The following is a 21,434-nucleotide window of genomic DNA, read 5'->3' on the forward strand; positions in this document are numbered from 1 at the left end:
AATCAAATATTCCTATTAGAAGTAGGAAAAAGGACCTTTCAAGTATTGGTATAAAGCTAGACTAATATGCTCTTTTTATGTAACTTTTAAATGATCATAAGTACGGCCAAATATCTCTTTTAGGAAAAAGGTACATTGAAACAATGTTGTAAAGGATAAAATTCCCTACAACTCTTATTCCTTAAAACTTTTTCATATTTCTCCAAATAACGGAGATATGGTCGGTTGAATTGAGTACTAATTACTTTAAAGCACTTTTGTGCCCTACGGACAGTTTTAGCCAAATATCTCTCTAGGGTGACCCTTCAGAGAAAAAGTGCTTTGAGGCAATGTTATAAAGGATTAAATTCCCGACAACATACATGTTAGTAATGTTTCATTAATCGATACAAAAACACTTAAATTTTGAAAAAAAAAACAAGAAAAACAAAGCTGCCTACGCAACACTGAATGACTTTGGGTGTACATACAAATTAAAAATTCTCAGAAATTTATTTTTGGAGAAAATGACAAAGAATTTAAAGAATTTTAGGAGAATTCAAGAGAATGATGAAGAAAAGACAAATAAATGTACATACATTAAAAGCAACAGGCAATCGAATTTGTACCATTTGGAAATATACAATGCCAAATGATTTACAGCTCCATGGAGCCAAATTTGACAGTTCTGACGTTAAAGAGTACTTTTACACTTTTCTTACCTCACGTCACAGCTGTCATAACTGTCGAAACCTGTTAACCAGTGACCAGAAACTATAAAATTAGAAATAGCTGCCAATTTGGGGAATTACACTGGAAGTTGTGTTTAAAGCTCTATGGAGCCAAACTTGACAGTTGGCACGTTAAGGAACACTTTAATACATTGCTTGCGTCACGCGACAGCTGTCATAACTGTCAAAACTCACCCACCAGTGACCTGAAAGTATAAAATGCCAAATAGATGTGTTTCTTCGAGGAATTGCATTGTAAGTTGTGCTTACATCTCCATGGAGCTAAATTTGTCAGTTCTGACAAGAATGACAATCGTCTGACGTCACAACCGTCAATATCGCTCCACCCACAAGCTACAGTGTGATTTATCCAAGCGGTAGAACTATTTTGGATTGGTAATTTTGCGTCACAGCTACGTAATTCTTGACAGCTGTCAGGTGACGTCCAAAACATATCAAAGTGTCTGTTAATGTCTTAACTGTTAAATTTAATTCTAAGGAGCTATAAATACAACATCCAATGCGATTTATCAAAGAAATACAACTAATCTGCGCATTCCAGTTGTATCTATGTTAGCGCTGAATGATTTTTCGAAGTGTCACTTACCCTCACAAATGTCAAATTTCGGACTGCATTGAGGTGTAAATACAATATACAACTGATTTATCTCACTGATAAATAAAAAAAGCGTATGAGAATATTGTTGGTAAATTACTGTGAATTGAACATTGATGAATGTTGAAGCTAATGATTAATTCAAATATTGTTAGAGGAAGTTTTAACTAAATTTAAAAGTCATAAACAAACCGTAATTTTTAAAATTAGAATAAACACAAACTACGAGTTGGTAGAGAGGTGGGGCCAGCGCGACAACAAACTTCATCCCTTTGAATATGCATAACGGAATACGGCGAGTCGAAACTGTTCAAGTTCGGTCCGGAGCTTAACTAAAGAGCCATTATTAGGATTATTATATTGTTTTAATGGGCAAAAAGAATCGCGGCCGCGGGTATTTGCCGTCGGATTTAGACGGTGGGGCTTTACATCCAGAGAACAAAGTTACGTCTTGTCTTAATGGCCCTTCCTGTGAATCGTGTACTGATAATCTGAAAGAAAGGCATTTTCCGAGACGCTCGTTTCGATTATTTTGCACGCACGCCCTCAAAACAATTCCATTTTCCGCGGGAAAACTCGTTAATCCACGGTTAACCGAGTCCTAAAGCAACCTGTCAATTCTCGGGGCTTATTCATAATAAACTCGGGGAGGAAAACCCCGAAAACATCCCCGACTGTGTATCTTATAATCAACACCTGATTATTTATTCATTAATTAATCTATCTATACAGCCCCCGTATTACCTGAAGTTTACCGAAGTTAACCCTCCGGTTCGCACCTTTAACGTTCGATTTGTTTTAGTAATTTACGTGGTTTGTCTGGTACACTGAATTAAAGATGATTTTCCCTGAATTTGAACAAAGACACTAGTTTGAAATGGTACAATACGGGAGTAGATGCACACGGTGTCCCAAACAACCATAGAACATAGTAGTAACCATTGAAATGTTGAAAAAAATGTTGTTTCAAAAATTGCTACTTAAATCACCCCAGAAGATTTCATTGCAAAATTTAATAATATTTTTAACAAAGTCCGTAATAAAATATTGTAATATTGTTTTTCGACGACTTACTTTGAAAGTACCTCATGTACGCTTCCATTTAGAAGCAGAAAGGGGTTATTTGCCGCGCGCGAGCAGAAAGAGAGATTTTCTGCTCTAGAGCGTTTTCGCTTTCTACTAACAATCTACTCACCAACTTTTTTCGGCGTTTCCATAACAACGCTTGACATACCTGTTTGAAATAACCACATTCCGTCAAAGTGATTTATCGGTGACAATGAGTTCGAGCGACGAAAATGATGTGAGTTGTCCTTCTAATCCACCCCACAGCAGTCGTCGAAAAAATATCGTCTATATTTCGAGCCAAAAGTACTTTTGCCGCTTGCACATGAAATTTGCAGCTTGAGGCGAAGCCGAACGAAAAATATATACTTTCCGCTCTTAATATAGAATATACTATTTCTGAGAAATACTAATTTGTAATACTGCCCTGATAATTTTGTCAATTAAGCCACCAGCAACCGTCACATTAATAGGTTCTCCCAAAAAGATTTATATATCTTTCATATGTATTAAAATTTCGCAAAAAGTCTTTTAAAATGAAAACGGTGTAAATACAGTTAAATGGTACTACACAGAAAACTTTTTTTAGAAAAGATCTTTCAATTTACTAACTCTCTATATGACAGTTCTACAGCTCTTTAGCACTTACATTGAATATTGAAATACTCCACTAAATTAGGGTCTAAATCTCTATATTTCGTAATTTGGGGATATACGACACACATTTTTTTAATAAAACGTCAAATTTTTCATTTAGTTAGAATACGAGATGTTAATATTATTTTTTGTTTATTTGCTTACCAGATGGTTTATTTAATAAACATTTTACAAAATACCAGAGATCAACAATTTTTTTTTCTTTTATTTTTTTTATATTTCTTATAGACTACTTCTTTTTTTCTAGATTTATCCCGTCTTCTTGCTTACAGTACTTGTTCATTTTTGTTGTTTTGATGTATAAGTCTAGAATTTTCATAATTTTAGGATAAACGAAACACCGTTATTCACAGTTTCTTGTTACGTTTTATAGCTTTATTTTTTAGACCTATTTTGTGTCTGTTTCTTAGATGTTTAATTTATAATGAATCTTACAGAGTGTACTATATTTTATTTATCAAAATTGGTATGTCATACGGATGTTTTTGGTTTTACATTGCCCAAAAGCCAGTTTTTTCACTACTTTCCATAATTTCCTTTCTCTACTTACATATATTTGCCATAAACATTGATTGATTGATGTTTGGCAATGATGACAAAAATGAAATTTTATGTTATTATACAGGATGTCTTAACGGAAATCTGAGATTGAATATAAAGTTCAATTAAGAAAATTTTGAAAAGCAGTGAAGTAACGAAAAAAAACAAAACCATGAAACTTTTATACTTTCTCATCACACTGTACTGTTATTTACATTTAACGTAACTCAAATTAGACACTTAATGGACGTTAAGTGATTTTCGTTTCGACGTGACACTGGACAACACGCAATTTTCAAACAACTTTCAATAAAATGCAGGGTAATTAATTTTTTTTTAAAAAGCCCTTACAGTGTGATTGAAACGGCGTTATCGGCCTTGTTAATAACTATAACCAAATTTTTGAAGCCATGACAATTAGATTGCTATAGGAAACGTCAAACCAAAAATGTGTAGTTGTTCAAAAAATAAATGGATTTGTTTGAAAAATTAATTAAAAGTAAATTACATAAGTAGACCAGTGCTTCCAAGATTAGATGATACCAGTAAATAGTGTGATTTACACTTAAAACACAATCCTAAAATCATCCTTTTTATTTTACAGAAAAGTTTTTATTATTTGAAAGTATACGTATTAACCAGCCAGTAACTAGTGATGTTTGGTTTGTGTTTCTTATAACTTCTTAATATTATATTATTTAATAAGCAGGTAATGATAGGTATTACTCACGAAGATGAAGTTTACGACACGAGTCGAAGGCGAGTGAATTATCGAATGAGTAATAGCTATTACATACGTGTAAAATACTATTGCGAAAATCAATGTAACTTCAGTCACCATTAGTCAGTATTAAAAAATAAGAGAAGTTGATTGGTCCGGATTAGAAATACCAGAAAACTGCCTGAATTAAACTTCTTTGCATTTTTTAACAAATATATCGAACTAAACATTTTAGTAAAGTTATAAGACAACTTTGACTAATTTAGCTCCATTTAATGCAATTTGATTACTTGTTTAACAACCAATGTTGTCACTGTTCCAAGAGTGTCTTTCGAGGAGTTTTAAAGTACATTTTGACCTTCTGAAACTTTGCATTTAAGTGTCATCTTCAATTTTTTTTCCTATCGTTTTGATGGAAAAACTTTTAGCGTTGAAATTTCAACGGCTCTTGACAGGGTTGAGGCAACACCTTGATTTAATTCCCATAAATTAAAACCTTTTTTAATTTTTAACAGTTGAAAGACGCAAAAAACGACACTTTAAAAACTTCTAGCACCAAACTTTATTAAAAATACAGTACACAAAATGACAGGGATGGAAAAACGAATAGCGGTTTTATTTGTGTGACTGGGTAAGGGGCGGCCATTTTTCCATAACCATTAGACGAAGAACAAATACAATAAATATCAGTAAAAAAGCGCGATAAAATTCCGATTTTCGAGTCGCTGTTCAAACACGGAGGTGGCTAATTTTTAATTTAAAAGGGTTGCCGGATTTTTATCGGCAAAGACCAAACGGGCTCCGCGCCATAAATCGGACCGATGTTCAGCGTTTTGTTTCGATGAACATGACCGGGAGCAATTTAGGAACAAAAAAAATATTGGCTTACCTGCAATAGACTAATTCCTTGTTACCGTCGAAAGCACCGTGGGGCGGACACCTGGGGGGCAATTGCATCACCAGGATTCCATCTGATCCTGCTACACCAAGCAGGTTTCCGGTTTCGTTTGTGAAGAGGAATTCTGGTGTGAAGAGAGGAGGATGAAGTGGTAGTAATTTCTAGAAACAAAAAAAGAATTACGTGAAAACTGTGATGCTCAATAATTACTGAGAAATATTTGATAAATATAGTATATTGCTGTTAGAGCCTATTCAAGTATATTAGACCCCAATATTAAGATTATTTGTTGTCACAGTGTAATTATGTTAATGTTTAACGTAAATATTATTTTATATCAAAAAAACATAAAACAACGTCAAAAGATTTCATCTGTAGAAATTGTTATCAACGCAACAACCGCCAAATCAATTTGATTTTCATCAAAATAAATTTTCTGACGTCAAATTAGAAAGAGAAAGCTGTAATCCAAAATCAAAATGAAGAGAGGAATAACCTCAAACTTTATGAATGTAAACAAGTGAAAGTAAAATCAAAATAAATACTAACTAATTAAGTCAAAATTAGGTAACTAGTTAATGAAGAAATTGACCGTTTTTCGAGCCCTATTATGGGGATTTTTTGCATTCCTTATTTGGAGAGATACAAGTAAAACATTTTTACTTTAACCAGGGTCTTAACAGAAATTTATATTTACTCGCCCGATAATTATTCCACAGTTAAATTGACACTTGTAGAACCGGTCCTTACTCCCATTTACACCATCGTTTTTTAAACTGAGTTTAAGTTGAGTTTGGTTTTAAATGTGACCGAACAAGTCATAAACTGAACTACGCTTAACTTACGCTTAGCCATTGAACAAGTGTTTAAACCAATTACTTTCAGAGCTTGCTGTTTCTGTAGTCGGTTTTTTAATTTTATTTTTTTTCTTGGCTTTTATTAAACATTGCCATACAAGAATCCCGACAAGTGGCCGCTTGTCTTTCCATAGTTTTTAGTCTTAAACAGGAATTAATCATTTTCAAAACTTTTTTGTTTTTAATAAATTTTTTCTCCAGGACACACCGTCCTTACTTGCTACACAAACATTTTCTTCTTCTTCGTCTGACTAGGATTGCTCCTGTTTGTCTGCCTTTTATTATGTTTATGTTGTTCTTCCATCTTTCCTTTGATTTTCCTTTCGCTCTTCTGCTGTAAGGGTTGTTATTTTTGCAGATGTTAGCTAATCTGTCAGGTGCCATTCTATGAATATGACTATCGCAGTCATGAGTCCATCCAGTCCTATATAGGGCCAGTCATTCCGCAAACATTTTCAATTACTATATTAAGAAGGGATCCACTGAGATATTGAGATGAACTTCACCGACCCATTTCTATACTTCATGTAGTCTCAAAGGTTGTAGAAAAATGTATGCCTATACCGATAGTGTAGTACTGTGATGAAAATGGCCTATTTAGTGAATCCCAGTTTGGATTTAGGGATGGCAGAGATGCTGTAAATGGTATTCTCCGGCTAGTAACGGACGTGCTTCGGGCGTTCCATGACCATCAGTACAGCACTGTCCTCTTTTGTGACCTGAACAATGCTTTTGACTGTGTGGGTTACCAGTTGGAGGCATACAATGTTAGCGCACAAAGTGTTATACAAGTCTTATAACTTCTTATTTGATAAGACACAAAGATTGTTCTTTTATTAATATACTGACTTGCCCTTACTGGATCTCTAGATGTACACTGTTTGCCGATGACACAATCATGTCGGTCAGGGGCTGTGCATTGGAGGAGGTTATGCATAGGTCCGAGCCGGCATAACGTGAGTTAGAGAAGTGGTGAACTGAACCAAAACAAAACGGTTCAACTTCTCGTAGACCCGTGTTTGACGTGGGATGATCATATTGATTCTGTTGCTGCTCAGCTATTTCGCGTCCTTTACTGCTATTTGGCAGTGTTCCATTCGTACCTTGCTTGGGCCTTTTTTCTGGCATGAGTCGCCTTTTTAAAATCCAGCGTAGGACGATAAGACATGTTTGAATATGGTTTTCGGGATGACTGTAGGGACGGTTTCGTGCGGCTGGTCATGCTCACTCTTCCATCGGAATACATATAATCAGAATCTAGAGAAAGTCGCGACGTATTCACCTTGTAAGGGGATGTACATTCCTACGGCATCCGTCAAAGGGATAATATTAGAGCTAGGCCTCCTGGCGTTTTGAGAGGTGTCAGATGGGGCCCGACTATTGGGGTGTAAAATTTTTTGATACGCTCCAGCAGCACATTAAAAACCTTGGTCTACGAGCTTTTAGGATACGAGTAAAGAACATACCTGTTGCCAATAGTTTTTATTCGTTTAGTGAATTTTTTGACATATTCTTTCCAGGAAAATGACTAATTTTAATAATGGATACATATAATTTGTAGTCTGCAATTTTTGTATATTTTAACATTATTGTTGTTTTTTTTTTTGAGTGGGTGTGATACCGTTTTTTATTATATTTTTTTGACGTATGTATGTTGTTATCTACCCTAACATGAATAAAATATGAGAATGAGTATATCAAACTTAAATTTTTGCATTTCAAGAAACTATTAAAATATGGATTGACTGTTTTAGAATAGGCGACCTGCCACTGATTTTTCTTGCACGCCTCCTTACAATCCTGAAGAATTATTACTTGGCAAAATACAACTTTAGTCGATTTAATCTTCACTCTCCATGCACGGCAATAAATAAGCCCCACCTCAAATTTGTCATGATCAGTGTTACGGAGTCTAATGTCACCACTGAAAAATCGTCGATTTTCCTCGGGTGTCTTGCAAATGTAACGTCATTTTTCTGATTTACTTGCAAGAGAGCGTGTCGTTCTTAATCGCCCAGCTGAATAAAGCAGAGACCACCCTAAGCGAATAACACAATGGAAAACAGTAAAACTATCGGCGTAACCGCGCTTAGCGGCCGACAATAATCTTGGAAGATATTCCCTGAATGGAATAACTTCCAGATAACCATCCTGATGCGAAAATTCGAATAGGACCGCGGTAATAATTGCTTCCTGCGTGTCACCTCAAGATTTCAACAAAAGACGGCACTGCCATATTTCATTCCCGTTGAAAACCCGAGCGGACTAATAGAACGACATTCGCAGATCCGCATCCTGCCACCGAGGAAGTCCTGCTTCGAGCTAATTTCTGCAGTTATACTTCACGGATCGTGAAGTATAAACGCAGTTTATCACTCCCCCCTCCTCCACCACAAAATTAACAAGAAAAATTGTTGCGTAGATTAAGTTCCTCCCCCCCACCATCTTTTGAATCGAGTTCACCTGTTTCAATTTTCCCGGGGTCGCCATTTTAATTAAAGAAACTGTAAATGTTGATTTTCGTTTGTTTTCGGTTGATTGCATCTTGTCGCGCCCTAGAATTTGCGATTGTTCCCTTAATGATTCTCACAAACCGAATCAAGTGTTTCAATGAGTACTCGATTTGTTTTTGTGTCGGGTGTTTTGAGTTTGAGGCGATCGACTGTCAACGGCACGCCGAATAACCGGAAAAGAAGTTTAATATCAGTTAGTGGGGGATAAAAGCGACTTTAAGGGTATTATACATTTCTATTCCAGATACATTAAGAATTTTTCCGCCGTTACTCTGGCAGCCGATTAATATTCGGCCCAAATGGCTCATAAAAACGGTGATTTACGGGCGCCGATGTTGCCGATATTTTGCATTAAATACATTAAAATTAGCTCAACTCTGGAATGGATTACAGTGGCGTACTTTAAAACAATCCAAGATATCAAAAAACCAAAAAAAAAATTAGACAATGAAACGTAATTAACTAATCAATTTAAATTACATTACGTGTACATAACTAAAATGTGACAACATAAAATACATTTTTTCAAGTTATCCATATTATTTGTCATTAATTAATTATTTAAGTAAGTCATGGCAGTTACTTAGAATTTATCAGAATCTGTTAAAAAGCTAAAAATCACTTGATACTTTCGGATCTTTTTATAATATTTGATGGTATATACTGAAATTACAAATAAACAAATTTTTTTGCAATCTCATCAAGATGTCAAATTAGTGTTTTCCGCATATCACTTATAAGTTATATGTCAGTAAGTGTTATGTGATGCTTTCTGCATTTTGACATAAAATTTGATAATTTTGACAGGTGTCACAGGTGACTTTTTAAAGCATATACCCTGAAGTCTCTTTTGTTCTCTCTGTATGGTTTTTATACTAAACATAAAAAATTATTTCCTGATAAATGTTGGTACACACTAATCAAAATGCAAAACTTGTTATTTCTTCGATTTTGACAGGTATCACGTGACTTTCTAAAACTTATGATAGTCCGTGAAGTCTCGTTTGACCTCCCTGTACGATGCTTACACTGAAAATTGGCAATAAATAAACTTGCTTCATGGTAAATGTACGTTCAAACTAAACAAAATGCACAATTAGTTCTTTCATTTTGACATTAAATTTGATGATTTTTGATGTCACGTGACTTTTTAAAGCATATGACAGTCCGTGCAGTTTCTTTTGACCCCCTGTACGGTGCTTACACTGAAATTGCCAATAAACAAGGTTACTTTATGGGAAATGTACGTGCAAACTAATCAAAATGCGAATATTCTCCTTGCTTGCATTTTGACATTAAATTCGATGATTTTGACAGGTGTCACGTGACTTTTTAAAACTTATGGTAGCCGTTAAGTCTCGTTCGACCTCCCTTTACGATACTTACACTGAAATTGGCAATAAACAAAGTTATTACATGGTAAATATACGTGACAAGTAATCAAAAAGCAAAATTTGTTTTTTATTGCATTTTGACACTAAATTCGATGATTTTGACAGATATCACGTGACTTTAAACTTATGGTAGCCGTGAAGTCTCGTTTGACCTCTCATTACGATACTTATCATGGTTAATGTACGTGCAAACTAATCAGAATGCGAATATTCTCCTTTCTTGCATTTTGACATTAAATTCGATGATTTTGACAGATACCACGTGACTTTTTCAAACTTATGGTACTCCGTAAACTCTCGTTTGACTTCCCTTTATGATGCTTACACTGAAATTGACAATAAACAAAGTTACTTCATGCTAAATGTACGTGCCAACTAATCAAAATGCAAAATTTGTTTTTTATTGCATTTTGACACTAAATTCGATGATTTTGACAGGTGTCACGTGACTTTTTTAAGACTTATATAGTCCTTCTCGTTTGACCTCCCTTTACGATTCTTACACTGAAATTGGCAATAAACAAAGTTACTTCATGCAATGTACATGCCAACTAATCAAAATGCAAAATTTGTTTTTTATTGCATTTTGACACTAAATTCGATGATTTTGACAGATATCACGTAGCTTTTTAAAATTATGATAGTCCGTAAAGTCTAGTTCGACCTCTCTTTACGATGCTTACACTGAAATCAAAATGCAAAATTTGTTTTTTAATGCATTTTGACAGTATGCGTATTCCAGTTGTATGTTACATATGCTACAAATATCAAATTGCGGTGTGATTAATTAAAATTACGCTACTATTTGATATTTTACAGTTTCACGACAACTCTTTAGTGTTTTGACAGTTGTCAGGTGCCTATAACCCTGTCATTAAACGTCATAGCTAGTTCAGTTCGTCAAAGTGACCCACGTTTTTCTAACAACACGAATGGGCCTATCCCACATATCATAAAAAAAAATTGTGGGACAGGCCCATTAAAAGCTTCTTAAGCTTTTCGACTTTACCAAAATGACTGAATCAAGAGTTTTGGATGGGCAACGTTGATTTGAATGTAATTTTCAAGCTTTACCACCTGGAAAAAATGTTTTAGAGTCTGAAAACTGATAGTTTTCGCTTTGTGCAGGTTTGGCGTGATTTTAAAACGCCGACACCACTAGTCCAAAATTCTATTGTCTGAATTGTTGCAAAGCCATACTTTTCAGTTCATTTTAGGGATCTACATGAAATATTAGGGAATAATATTGATATCAACTATTTAGCTATGCTGATAGATTAGATGTATTAACAGACAAGTAGTTCAAATTCTTCTTGGACAAAATTACTTTGGGCCATTTATACATGTAACAAACAAACAAGTGATGTTAACGAAGACTCAGTTTAGAAGCACGCCTATGGAAAGGGAGACGTCTCACTTTGTAGTTTTTATAGGGTGAATTGTCGTTCGTCCGGAAAATTGAATGATTTTCCAAATTGGCCCGTTCAAACACAGATTTCGAAGCGGGGAACGGTTTTTCTTATTCCGAATTAATGGGGGATTTCTCCGCGGTTTCCATAATGCCTCTCCAATTTCCGTTATTGTTTCAATTATGCAAGTTTTTCGGCTGCATTTTGCGTCTCAAGACTCGTTTGAGGTTTGATGACGTCAATTCGCGGGTACAATTACAAGTTTAAACGCAGGTGCATTCGAGGACCTTTGTATCCGCGTCAAGGGTCTCCGTGTTAACTATTAAGAACTGTCAATTACGTCATTAGAATGGTTACGAGAGAGGGTTAAAGGACTTTTGACGTGTGTGTGTGTGCGTCTAGATGCGGGTAGTGTTTCGAAGAAGAGTTTAATAAGGGATTGGGTGGAATATTTGAAATTAAAAAGTACCCTACTCGACAAGATTTATCGGGCCATTATTTAAGAAAAAAACCGCTTAAGCTGGGAGCAATTATATCCTTCCCGATTATTAATCAGGCGTGGCCTTAAATGTTCTCATTGCGGCCGCGGAGGAGGATCTAAGGAAAAACCGAACATATTTATAGCGAAAAATTGATAAATATCCCAATTAAGGGAAAAAACGCGGGCGCCTTTTAATATCGGTTGCATAAAAAATAGCGATTTAATCCCCTTTATAGCGAAAAATTGCTAATTTAAATCGAACGAGCCCGACTCGCGACCGAGGAAACGCAATATAAATTATCGAAATTATTATATTAAAAAATCCATCCGAGAAAATTTTACTGATCTCGCCCCCCCGAGCGCATTAGAAAGCCTGCCCCGCAGATTAAAGTCCTGCTTTCCAGTAATTGCCGATCGCAGATAAAATTTATATAACCAAAGCAGCTATTTAGAAAAAAAAAAGCCGCCCTTAAGACCACCTTAGGCAATACCAATTTTCGTGTGCCATCAATCGGAACTCGACCAACCGCAGACGATGGCAAAATGTCACTGAAATCGTTGATCCGAACCACACGTGGTGTTTTATTACGCTAGTGACATTTCCAAAATAATTGAATTGAATTGATCTATTTTTGAAAGAAAATTATACGAAATTGGGAAAGAACAGCCTTACAATTAAAAATAATCTTTCAAGTCGAAAAGTGAATTTGAAAACTATTGATATATGAACTAATAATGATGAAACTGTAATAGAAAGGTGAATTTTTAATAATGGGAGTAAATTTGCCACGAATTTCAGTTCAGTGTGACAGGAAAATGTACCAATTTTACCAGTAAATTCCAATTTGATCAGTAAATTTATGGGTCTAATTGAATTTTGCTTGAAAGATATCATTTTCCTGTCATGGCTAGTAATGTTTGGCCAATATTGTCAAAATAAAATCCTGAAAAATGAAGACTGAATATAAGGCTCATTTAATTTGTTATTTATTCTTTTAGAAATTTTGGTTTATCAATAATAAGAAAAACTTTTTTGGCAAAGTGATTTTGTGTCAAATTAGTTGCAATCTTATAACTTTTTTATGAACAAGTAGCCTTTTCTAAAAAACTGTAATTTTCAGCTTTTTCTCACTTTTCTTTATTACTTCATGTTTAAATTATGACAAAAAATATTGTCACGTTTAAATTGTAAAGCCCTTTTGGCCCAACAAGTTAAACGAGACGTGTGTTTATTACTTTGATAAACGCCCTTACCGAGATCTTGTTTCAGAGATAGAATCAAACCACTTGGTAGAAAATTTAATAACTAAATAGCAGTTAAAACTAAACGACAAAATGGTTGGTTCATCAACTTAGTGAATCGGAAAAAAACCTTCAAACATAATTCCCAAAAGTAACACTTTAAACAATACCTTCTACATGCACAAAATATTACAATAATAAATCCATACTTGCAGTAATTTGTTAAATAATGATAAGGGCAGCTTTTTGGAGGGTTTGGCACTCGCGATTTATTATAATTTAAGAAATGGTTTACTATTTAATTAATTTACGAACCCGGTGTGGGTTGCAGAATTCGGGGCGACTACATCATGGTGTTATGAGGCGGAGTCTCCGACCGTCTCCCTGGCTGGGTTCTATCTTTTCCCTTACCAACGCATGACAACTTAATTTATTTATACCCGATCGATTGGCTGACGTAGACCGCTTCCACTTTCAAATTGTAATTTACAAATTGTTTGAATGTTGTTGTTGTTTACAATTTTGTATATTTGTATTTATTTGCATTTGTTTTCTAATTTACTCTTTAGTTTATTAAAATATGATTTTATAGTGTCGGCACGCGCCTCCTTTGGTACCTGTTGCATTCCCACCCCTCTCTTGGTCATTTGCTCCCCGGGGAGCGCGTGACCTCAACCCTTGCAAACAGCAACCCTTAATCTTCGAGAGGGACGCCGTAACTTCCTTAAAAGGCGACAAATATTCGGTCAAGGGTTGCTTTAAGTGGCGTTGTCCAACGTTGAAAAATATTGTGTACGTAGGTCTATTGGGGAATATTTTACGTCCTTCAATAAAGCTCACTTCAGATTTTGAGTCAAAAAATTGTGTCTCAAATTGAAATTAAATAAATAAACTATATTCTCTAGGAAAAAACAATGAAATTATTTACAAATTGACCTAAGAAGCCAGATCAACAAAGCGACTGCCATGTCGGGGTGCTTAGGCAGATCTATAAGACTTGTATCAGGCCAATCATGACATATGGAATAGAAACCAACAAAACGAAAAGAATGCTTCGAGTAGCCGAAATGAAAACGCTCAGGACCATAATGGGAAAAACAAGAATAGACCAAATTAGGAACACTGACATTAGGGAACAATGTGGGGTGCAAGACATCGTAAGATGGGGGAGAGAAAGAAAAAGATATTGGTACGTTCACGTGAGAAGAATGGAAGAGGGAAGACTGCCACGCATCGAACTTGAAGGGAAACCAATAGGGAAAAGACCACCCGGAAGACCACCTAAGAGATGGAAGGACAGCTGTCAGTCCACCTCCCAGGAACTGAACCTGCAAAACTAACAGATCGCGAGATCTTAAATATGAATAAGAAGAAGATCAAAAAGGACTTGGACTAATGAAATTAATGACAGCCATGACAGGAAAATGGCATCTTTCAAGCAAATTTCAATTAGACCCATAAATTTACTGGTCAAATTAGTAAATTTTTCTGTCACACCGAATTTTACTTCTCCAATTTTACTTTCCCTTACCGGTAAATAACTGGTTCCGGTAAATTTATGCCCATCATTAGATTTGACTATTTTTTTGGAGTTATTATATGAAGCTTTCCGTCAGGTGCAGGCTAATAAATTGCTAGGAAAACGCTACCGACGGAAATCCCGTAAATTTTGTCTTATTTAAAGGAAAATTCGCAGCAAATTTTCCAAAGATTAAGTCAATTTGCTTACAAATCTAGGCTATAGAACGCAGGTGACGAAAGTGCACGGATTTCGTGAATGCAGCAATTTTTTCCTTTTACGGTGCTCCGAGCTTAACTGCCGACCTTTGATGAATATTAAAGCGAAAGGTGTTTCTTACTATGCTGTCGTAAATTATTTTTAACGGGTGCCACCTTAAAATTATGTCATTTAAAAATTGAAACAATTAGCTAATTTTATGTTAAGTAATTTTACCTATAAACCAAAAACTAACTTAAATTTTTTATTCAATATCCTGAAAAATCAAGGAGAAAAAATTGACACTTTGAAAGGACAGTCAGAGACAAAATCGCCTGTAAAATCCACTTGGAGTTAGAAAATGACTGTTTTAAGCACACTTTTGAAATCCACATTAAATTTCCTATCCAATAACCTGAAAAAACACTACAAAATTTGGTAGAAGTCAAGGAGAAAAGCGGTGTCAAAATTTGAACTCAAAAAAACACAGTTTGAAAGGACAGTCAGGGACAAAATTGCCTGTAAAACCCACTTGAAGTAAGAAAATTACTGTTTTAAGCACATTTTTGAAATCCACATTAAATTTCCTATCCAATAACCTAAAAAAACACTGCAGAATTTGGTAGAAGTCAAATAGAAAAGCGGTGTCAAAGTTTGAACTGAAAGAAACACAGTTTGAAAGGACAGTCAGGGACAAAGTCGCCTGTAAAACCCACTTGGAGTAAAAAAATTACTGTTTCAAGCACATTTTTGAAATCCACATTAAATTTCCTATCCAATAACCTGAAAAAACACTACAAAATTTGGTAGAAGTCAAATAGAAAAGCGGTGTCAAAGTTTGAACTGAAAGAAACACAGTTTGAAAGGACAGTCAGGGACAAAGTCGCCTGTAAAACCCACTTGGAGTAAGAAAATTACTGTTTTAAGCACATTTTTGAAATCCTCATTAAATTTCCTATCCAATAACCTGAAAAAACACTACAAAATTTGGTAAAGTCAGGGAAAAAAGCGGTGTCAAAGTATGAACTGAAAGAAACACAGTTTGAAAGGACAGTCAGAGACAAAATCGCCTGTAAAATCCACTTGGAGTTAGAAAATGACTGTTTTAAGCACACTTTTGAAATCCACATTAAATTTTCTATCCAATAACCTGAAAAAACCCTACAAAACTTGGTAGAAGTCAAGGAGAAAAGCGGTGTCAAAGTATGAACTGAAAGAAACACAGTTTGAAAGGACAGTCAGGGACAAAATTGCCTGTAAAACCCACTTGGAGTAAGAAAATTACTGTTTTAAGCACATTTTTGAAATCCTCATTAAATTTCCTATCCAATAACCTGAAAAAACACTACAAAATTTGATAGTCAGGGCGAAAAGCGGTGTCAAAGTTTGAACTGAAAGAAACACAGTTTGAAAGAACAATCAGGGACCAAATTGCCTGTAAACCCCACTTGGAGTAAGAAAATCACTGTTTTAAGCAATTTTTTGAAAACCACATTAAATATCCTAAACAATAACCTGAAAAAACACTACAAAATTTGATACAGTCAGGGAGAAAAGCGGTGTCAAAATTTGAACTGCCAGAAACACAGTATTTGTAATTTACCAGTAATTAACTGGTCATTTACCGGTCAAATTTTCCTGATAAAGTAAAATATTTACTTTACCGTAATTTACCCATCGCTAGTCAAATCACTCTGGTAAGCCAGTTTTGGACATCCGACTGCAACCACGATTACTTAATATGCCCCCCACGATACCAAATCCCTTCAAAAAAGGGAATACAAAAAGACCTATTTTAAAAAACAAAAAAAAAACGAGTTCTTTTGTTTCGTAGGCCACTTGGATGTTAATTAACTCTATAAATTCCGTGGCCGCCCGCGTTTCCGATTTTCGATCGGGGCGGCAAAAACAAAAGATTAACGCCAACGGAACAAAAGACGGCGGCGCTGCGAAGGCGAAAAACAATTGAAAGAATGGCAACAATGGCGATTTGCATGCGGACAATTGAGAATCGGAATTCATTAAAGATTTTTATATCTTCATTTCCGGGATTGGGCGTCCGCAACCCCCTCTGTTGCTGGATAAAGTCATTGTTTCCCGAAGAGTTGCGTAAGCTCCCCATTTTTTTTTTTGTTTCAAACATACACGTCGAATTAAGAGGCTCCGCTTAACAAGATAATAGAATTTCCCCTAAAAGCAATTTTCATCGGTTTCGTTGGCGTTTAAGATGAAAATCTTTGAAAAAAGAGCGCCGGAAAAGCCGCGTCGCTTCGCTTGTTTTTATTGAAAAATTATTCAATTATAAAGTTTTTAAACAGATTGGAAATCACGCGCTTCGATGAGCCTTGAATATTTTCCGGTTCATCTTTTGAGGCATACACAAAGTGAGGTTGGAACATTTTAAACAAAAACGTGCAAAACTTTAACAGGAAAACTAACAGGTTTGTTCAATGTCCTGAAGAATAACGGCCCCCTTCCCAACCTATACGAGTATTTGATTTACAGCTCTCGGGGGAGCGAATTTTTCAACTCGGAAAATTTACATGTGAATGTGTCGCTTTCCTTTGGAAAATGAACGGAAAAATTCGCCCGGTAGTTGTTACAAAAGTGTGTAAGTTCGAGCACGAGCGATTTGTAAGGCAATAAGGACAATTTGATACAAGTAGTCTTGCACACTTCTGCATTTTATGGTCTTTCATATTGTGTACGGGGGCGGTATTTACATTGTTACCTTTGCCTGCGACATTTTTTACTTTTCTCCATTACATTATATTACTTTATTTGTAAAAATGTATGCAGTTTCAGAAGAAATGTTTTTAAGGAATACATAACTGGTATGATAGCTAAAGTTGATTATCACAAGACAGATAGAAAAGAAGTTTAGTTTGAAAAGTAAAAATTAATGCAAAATGTAGTTTTTAATAGAGTAGCAAAAGGTATTTATGACATGAGTGTTAAAAGTGCATTTTTAAGGCACGCATCTCAGAGTTGCGCGTGTGTCCAGTTTAAAAGAAATCCAAATTGAAATAGCTATTTATATAACCAGTTACAAAAGGTGCGATTTAGTATAACAAATAAATGTTTTTTTTTACACCATTTTTAATAGTTAGTGTGTTACAAGTTGAATTATTAATGCGTTCCTAGAAAAAATTATAGCAAAATTGCGCAATTTAGAGTTTAATAATATGCCTCCTTAAAAATTGAGAAACAAAAAATTGAAATAAGGTTATTATTATTTTTTGTCGATATTTGATGATAACTGAAAATAAATAAAGCTTTATTATTGCCATTTTATTTATTTTCAACGTTTTTCGGTTGTTGATCACCATCATCAACTTTCATTGTTAATATGGGCGCCATATTGACCTATTACATTTCCGAATGGAGCCTTTTTCTCTGATAATGATAATGTATCATGTGATACGGTTCAGTTTTGCAATTTCGTGGAAATAACAAAAAATGTTATAATTGTTAATGAGATAATTCAGAGTAATTGTGACTTGATAATAGCAACTAATTTTCCTTTCAAACATGACGTCACATTTAAAGTCCGACGTTTCTGTTTTTGTTAATCATTATCTACTTTTTTAATGTACATAGAATGTGTCCTGACTTAAATGTTGTCAAAAATTCTAGAAAAAGTAGTTTTTCATGTCTAAAATCAATTTTTAATACTCAAGTCGTTCAATTTGTCCGGAAACTATAAAAATTGGCTACAATAGTTATTTTCCTGACAAGTGCAGAAAGTGATACTTTCCCACACTTGCCTAAAGGAACGTAGCGAGGTTGGGCATCAGTCGTGTGTGGGAAAGGCACTTTCCGCACGTGATAGAAAAATCATTTTTTCTACGAGCTTTTTCCAATAATTGATAAAAACAATAATTAAAATAATTGATAAATTAAAATTAAAAAAATCAATTTGTAATAATAGTGAATTGATGTGATGAATTACCTCTAATCTACTTGTTACTAATATTAATAATAAATGAACAATTATTATATGAAATAATAGTTTGAAATATTATACATAAATTGACATAATTTAATTTTCCCACCCTAGTGCGGAAAAATGATTTCTTTACTCACTAGTGCGGAAAAGTCTATATTTGGAGAACAAAAATAGTGTGGGAATGTTATCCTTTGCGCACGCTCGTAGAAAAAGAAATTTTTTAAGCTTCTTAAGTAAATTTTTACCGTTTTCGAAACAATTTTTAAGTTGGGTTGGGTCGATTTCAGGTCTTTGAACCTAATAACTCACAACTAAATTATCTCGTAAATGAAGTTTTAAATCAGAATTTTATAAGAAATACTTTTTTTTCAACTTGAATGAGGAAATTAAAAAAAAATAATAATTTTTTAAAAATATCTGGTAATGTGGACCACTGGACAATTTTGACAATCGTCATTGACCTCACATAATAAATATTAATTTCATAAGTGCTTGTTACAAATTTGATCAAAATTACTCCAACGGTCAGTGGCAGACCACGTGACAGTTATGACAACAAACCGATTTTTTAAACTGAACTTTGAAGGACTGTATTTTTCAAGGTATTTTCCTTAGGAAGCTTTTTTGAGGACAATCAACTGGTTCACCCCGTATAAATAACATTAATAAAACGTTAAAATAGTCCAAAATCGAACTGTTCGCTGACGATACTATGGTATACGTAAGCGGGGAAGACATCACAGTTGAGCGTGGTGTAAACTATGACAAAAAATGTATATAAATGGCTTTGTAATAATAGTTTGTATGTTAATTCAAGTAAGTCATTTTTGACAGACATTTAACATTCCAGAATCATGTAACAAACTTCGATTCTACAATTAAACTATAATGGATAAACGTTGGTTTACCACACTAGTTACCATCCATTCCACAAGACAACAATCGTAATTGGAGCGATTTATCAAGAAGACGAAAACGGGACAAGAATGTAAGACTGACTATTCGAGGACCATACAAACGTTCTCGCATATCCCCATCTTTACAAACACCCTCAATATTTTATTAAACCTAAACGAAATTCCTTATATCGTCGTCACGTGATAATTTGCCTCGTCCACAATGGATGACGTATGACGTCATTAGACCGACGTCACATCGGCAATTGTCGCGGCCGCGATTTATGTCCGAACCTTTTTATTGTGAACAGCGCCTTATTGTGTGTTTAGCACGGATGGCCGTCGAATAGGTGGTAATTTTTGGTGGCGTGATTGCCACAATGCCATCCCCGGATGATTTAAGGGGATGTTATGTCATGTCTTGGCTAAACTTTTCCCTTATACTGAATCACTCTTATGCGTCCATCCCGGTATTGTCCCAATCAAATAATTCATAACGCACGCCCGTGTGATAAATGTGACTCGATTTTCATTACGTCGCGATACCGATCCGTCCACGCCATCGCATCCATCTTGAGCATCCTCAAAGGGAAATCTAAAAAATGACCTCCGAGCCTCCTGACGCGATTCGTTCAATTTTTCTGCGTTATTCGGTTAGCTCTCCACCTTTGCCACGATATATCTTCGTTTTGACTTGGATGGGTATAAATATCCGATCGGTTAACAGCCGGTTTAGGTCGTCTACTTCTACAATGTGGGGGAATTCTTTAATTAAGACATGAACGTGACCGATACGTCTCTGACCACGAGAATTAACAGCAAAAATAAATAAATAGACCCTTTATTGATGGGTCCAATTTATATTTAGCTACGACTTTATTGGTGGCATCTAGTCAGTGAGTTTCAGGCAATAGAGTCTACTAAGAAAATTTCCTCAACTTTAGAGGATATGTGTTGCTTCTGAACCACTATGGCGATTTTGACATTTAGTTCCTGTATTTTTGTTTAACGTTTCTAACAATTTTTTTTATTTAAGTTAGCCGAATTATGACAGAGATGATAACACTAATGAATATACAAGGCTAAACAATAGAAAAATATGTTTCTTCAATGCATTCACACGTTTCGGATGTTTTTCGTCAATTTTTCTTATGTTGATCGTAGTAAAAGTGATCAGTCGTCTCGTATTAAGTCAGTAGGAAAGTTAAGTAATACTTCTTAAACATACTCGTAGTAGTAATTAAATTATCAGAAGAGAATAATTCAGAGAACATCTAGATTCTGAATATTTGCACTTTTTTCACTAATTTTCTCCAGTTCAATCTGCTTGCTGATCAAAAAGATCTTTGCAATGCTTGTAGTTTGAAAATACCATTCTTTTTAGAAGAACGCTGTGAACTTATCACTATAACATTCCAATTGTACTTTATTGGTAATGGTATGAAAGAAGTATGAAAAGTTCTAATACATGGTCTTATAAAAGTTGGTCTTTCACTTATATTATGTTATTTAATTAGTCGGTCTACTTGATTTTTTTAGTACATCTAGAAGAAAAATCAATCTTGCTAAATTTTGAGCGAGAACAGTTGCTCATAACAGTACTTGACTCTCTAACTCTACAAACTTCCAAATAATAATAATAAGTTAAAGCTGTCAAACTTGACAGATCTCTCAAAACTCCCCTCAGATAAATATTTTATTACTTAGCCATAAACCATTACATGCGTATAGAATAATATACTTTTTCTACGACTATAGTAAGTACTAAC

The 21,434-nt window shown here is 34.8% G+C and overlaps 1 protein-coding gene across 1 annotated transcript in view; it reads right to left on the reverse strand.

Annotated features, from left to right (window-relative positions):
• mbo (Nuclear pore complex protein Nup88) overlaps positions 1–21,434 on the reverse strand; it is a 55,924-nt gene that overhangs the window by 15,570 nt on the left and 18,920 nt on the right. Inside the window, exon 2 of the mRNA XM_081976713.1 lies at positions 5,199–5,368. Coding sequence (XP_081832839.1) covers positions 5,199–5,368 — 170 coding nt within the window. The remainder of the gene's footprint in view (positions 1–5,198; positions 5,369–21,434) is intronic.

The sequence above is a fragment of the Ips typographus genome, linkage group LG3, assembly GCF_016097725.1.
Source record: "Ips typographus isolate SLU linkage group LG3, UJ_Ityp_2.0, whole genome shotgun sequence".
Taxonomy (NCBI): Eukaryota; Metazoa; Arthropoda; class Insecta; order Coleoptera; family Curculionidae; genus Ips; species Ips typographus.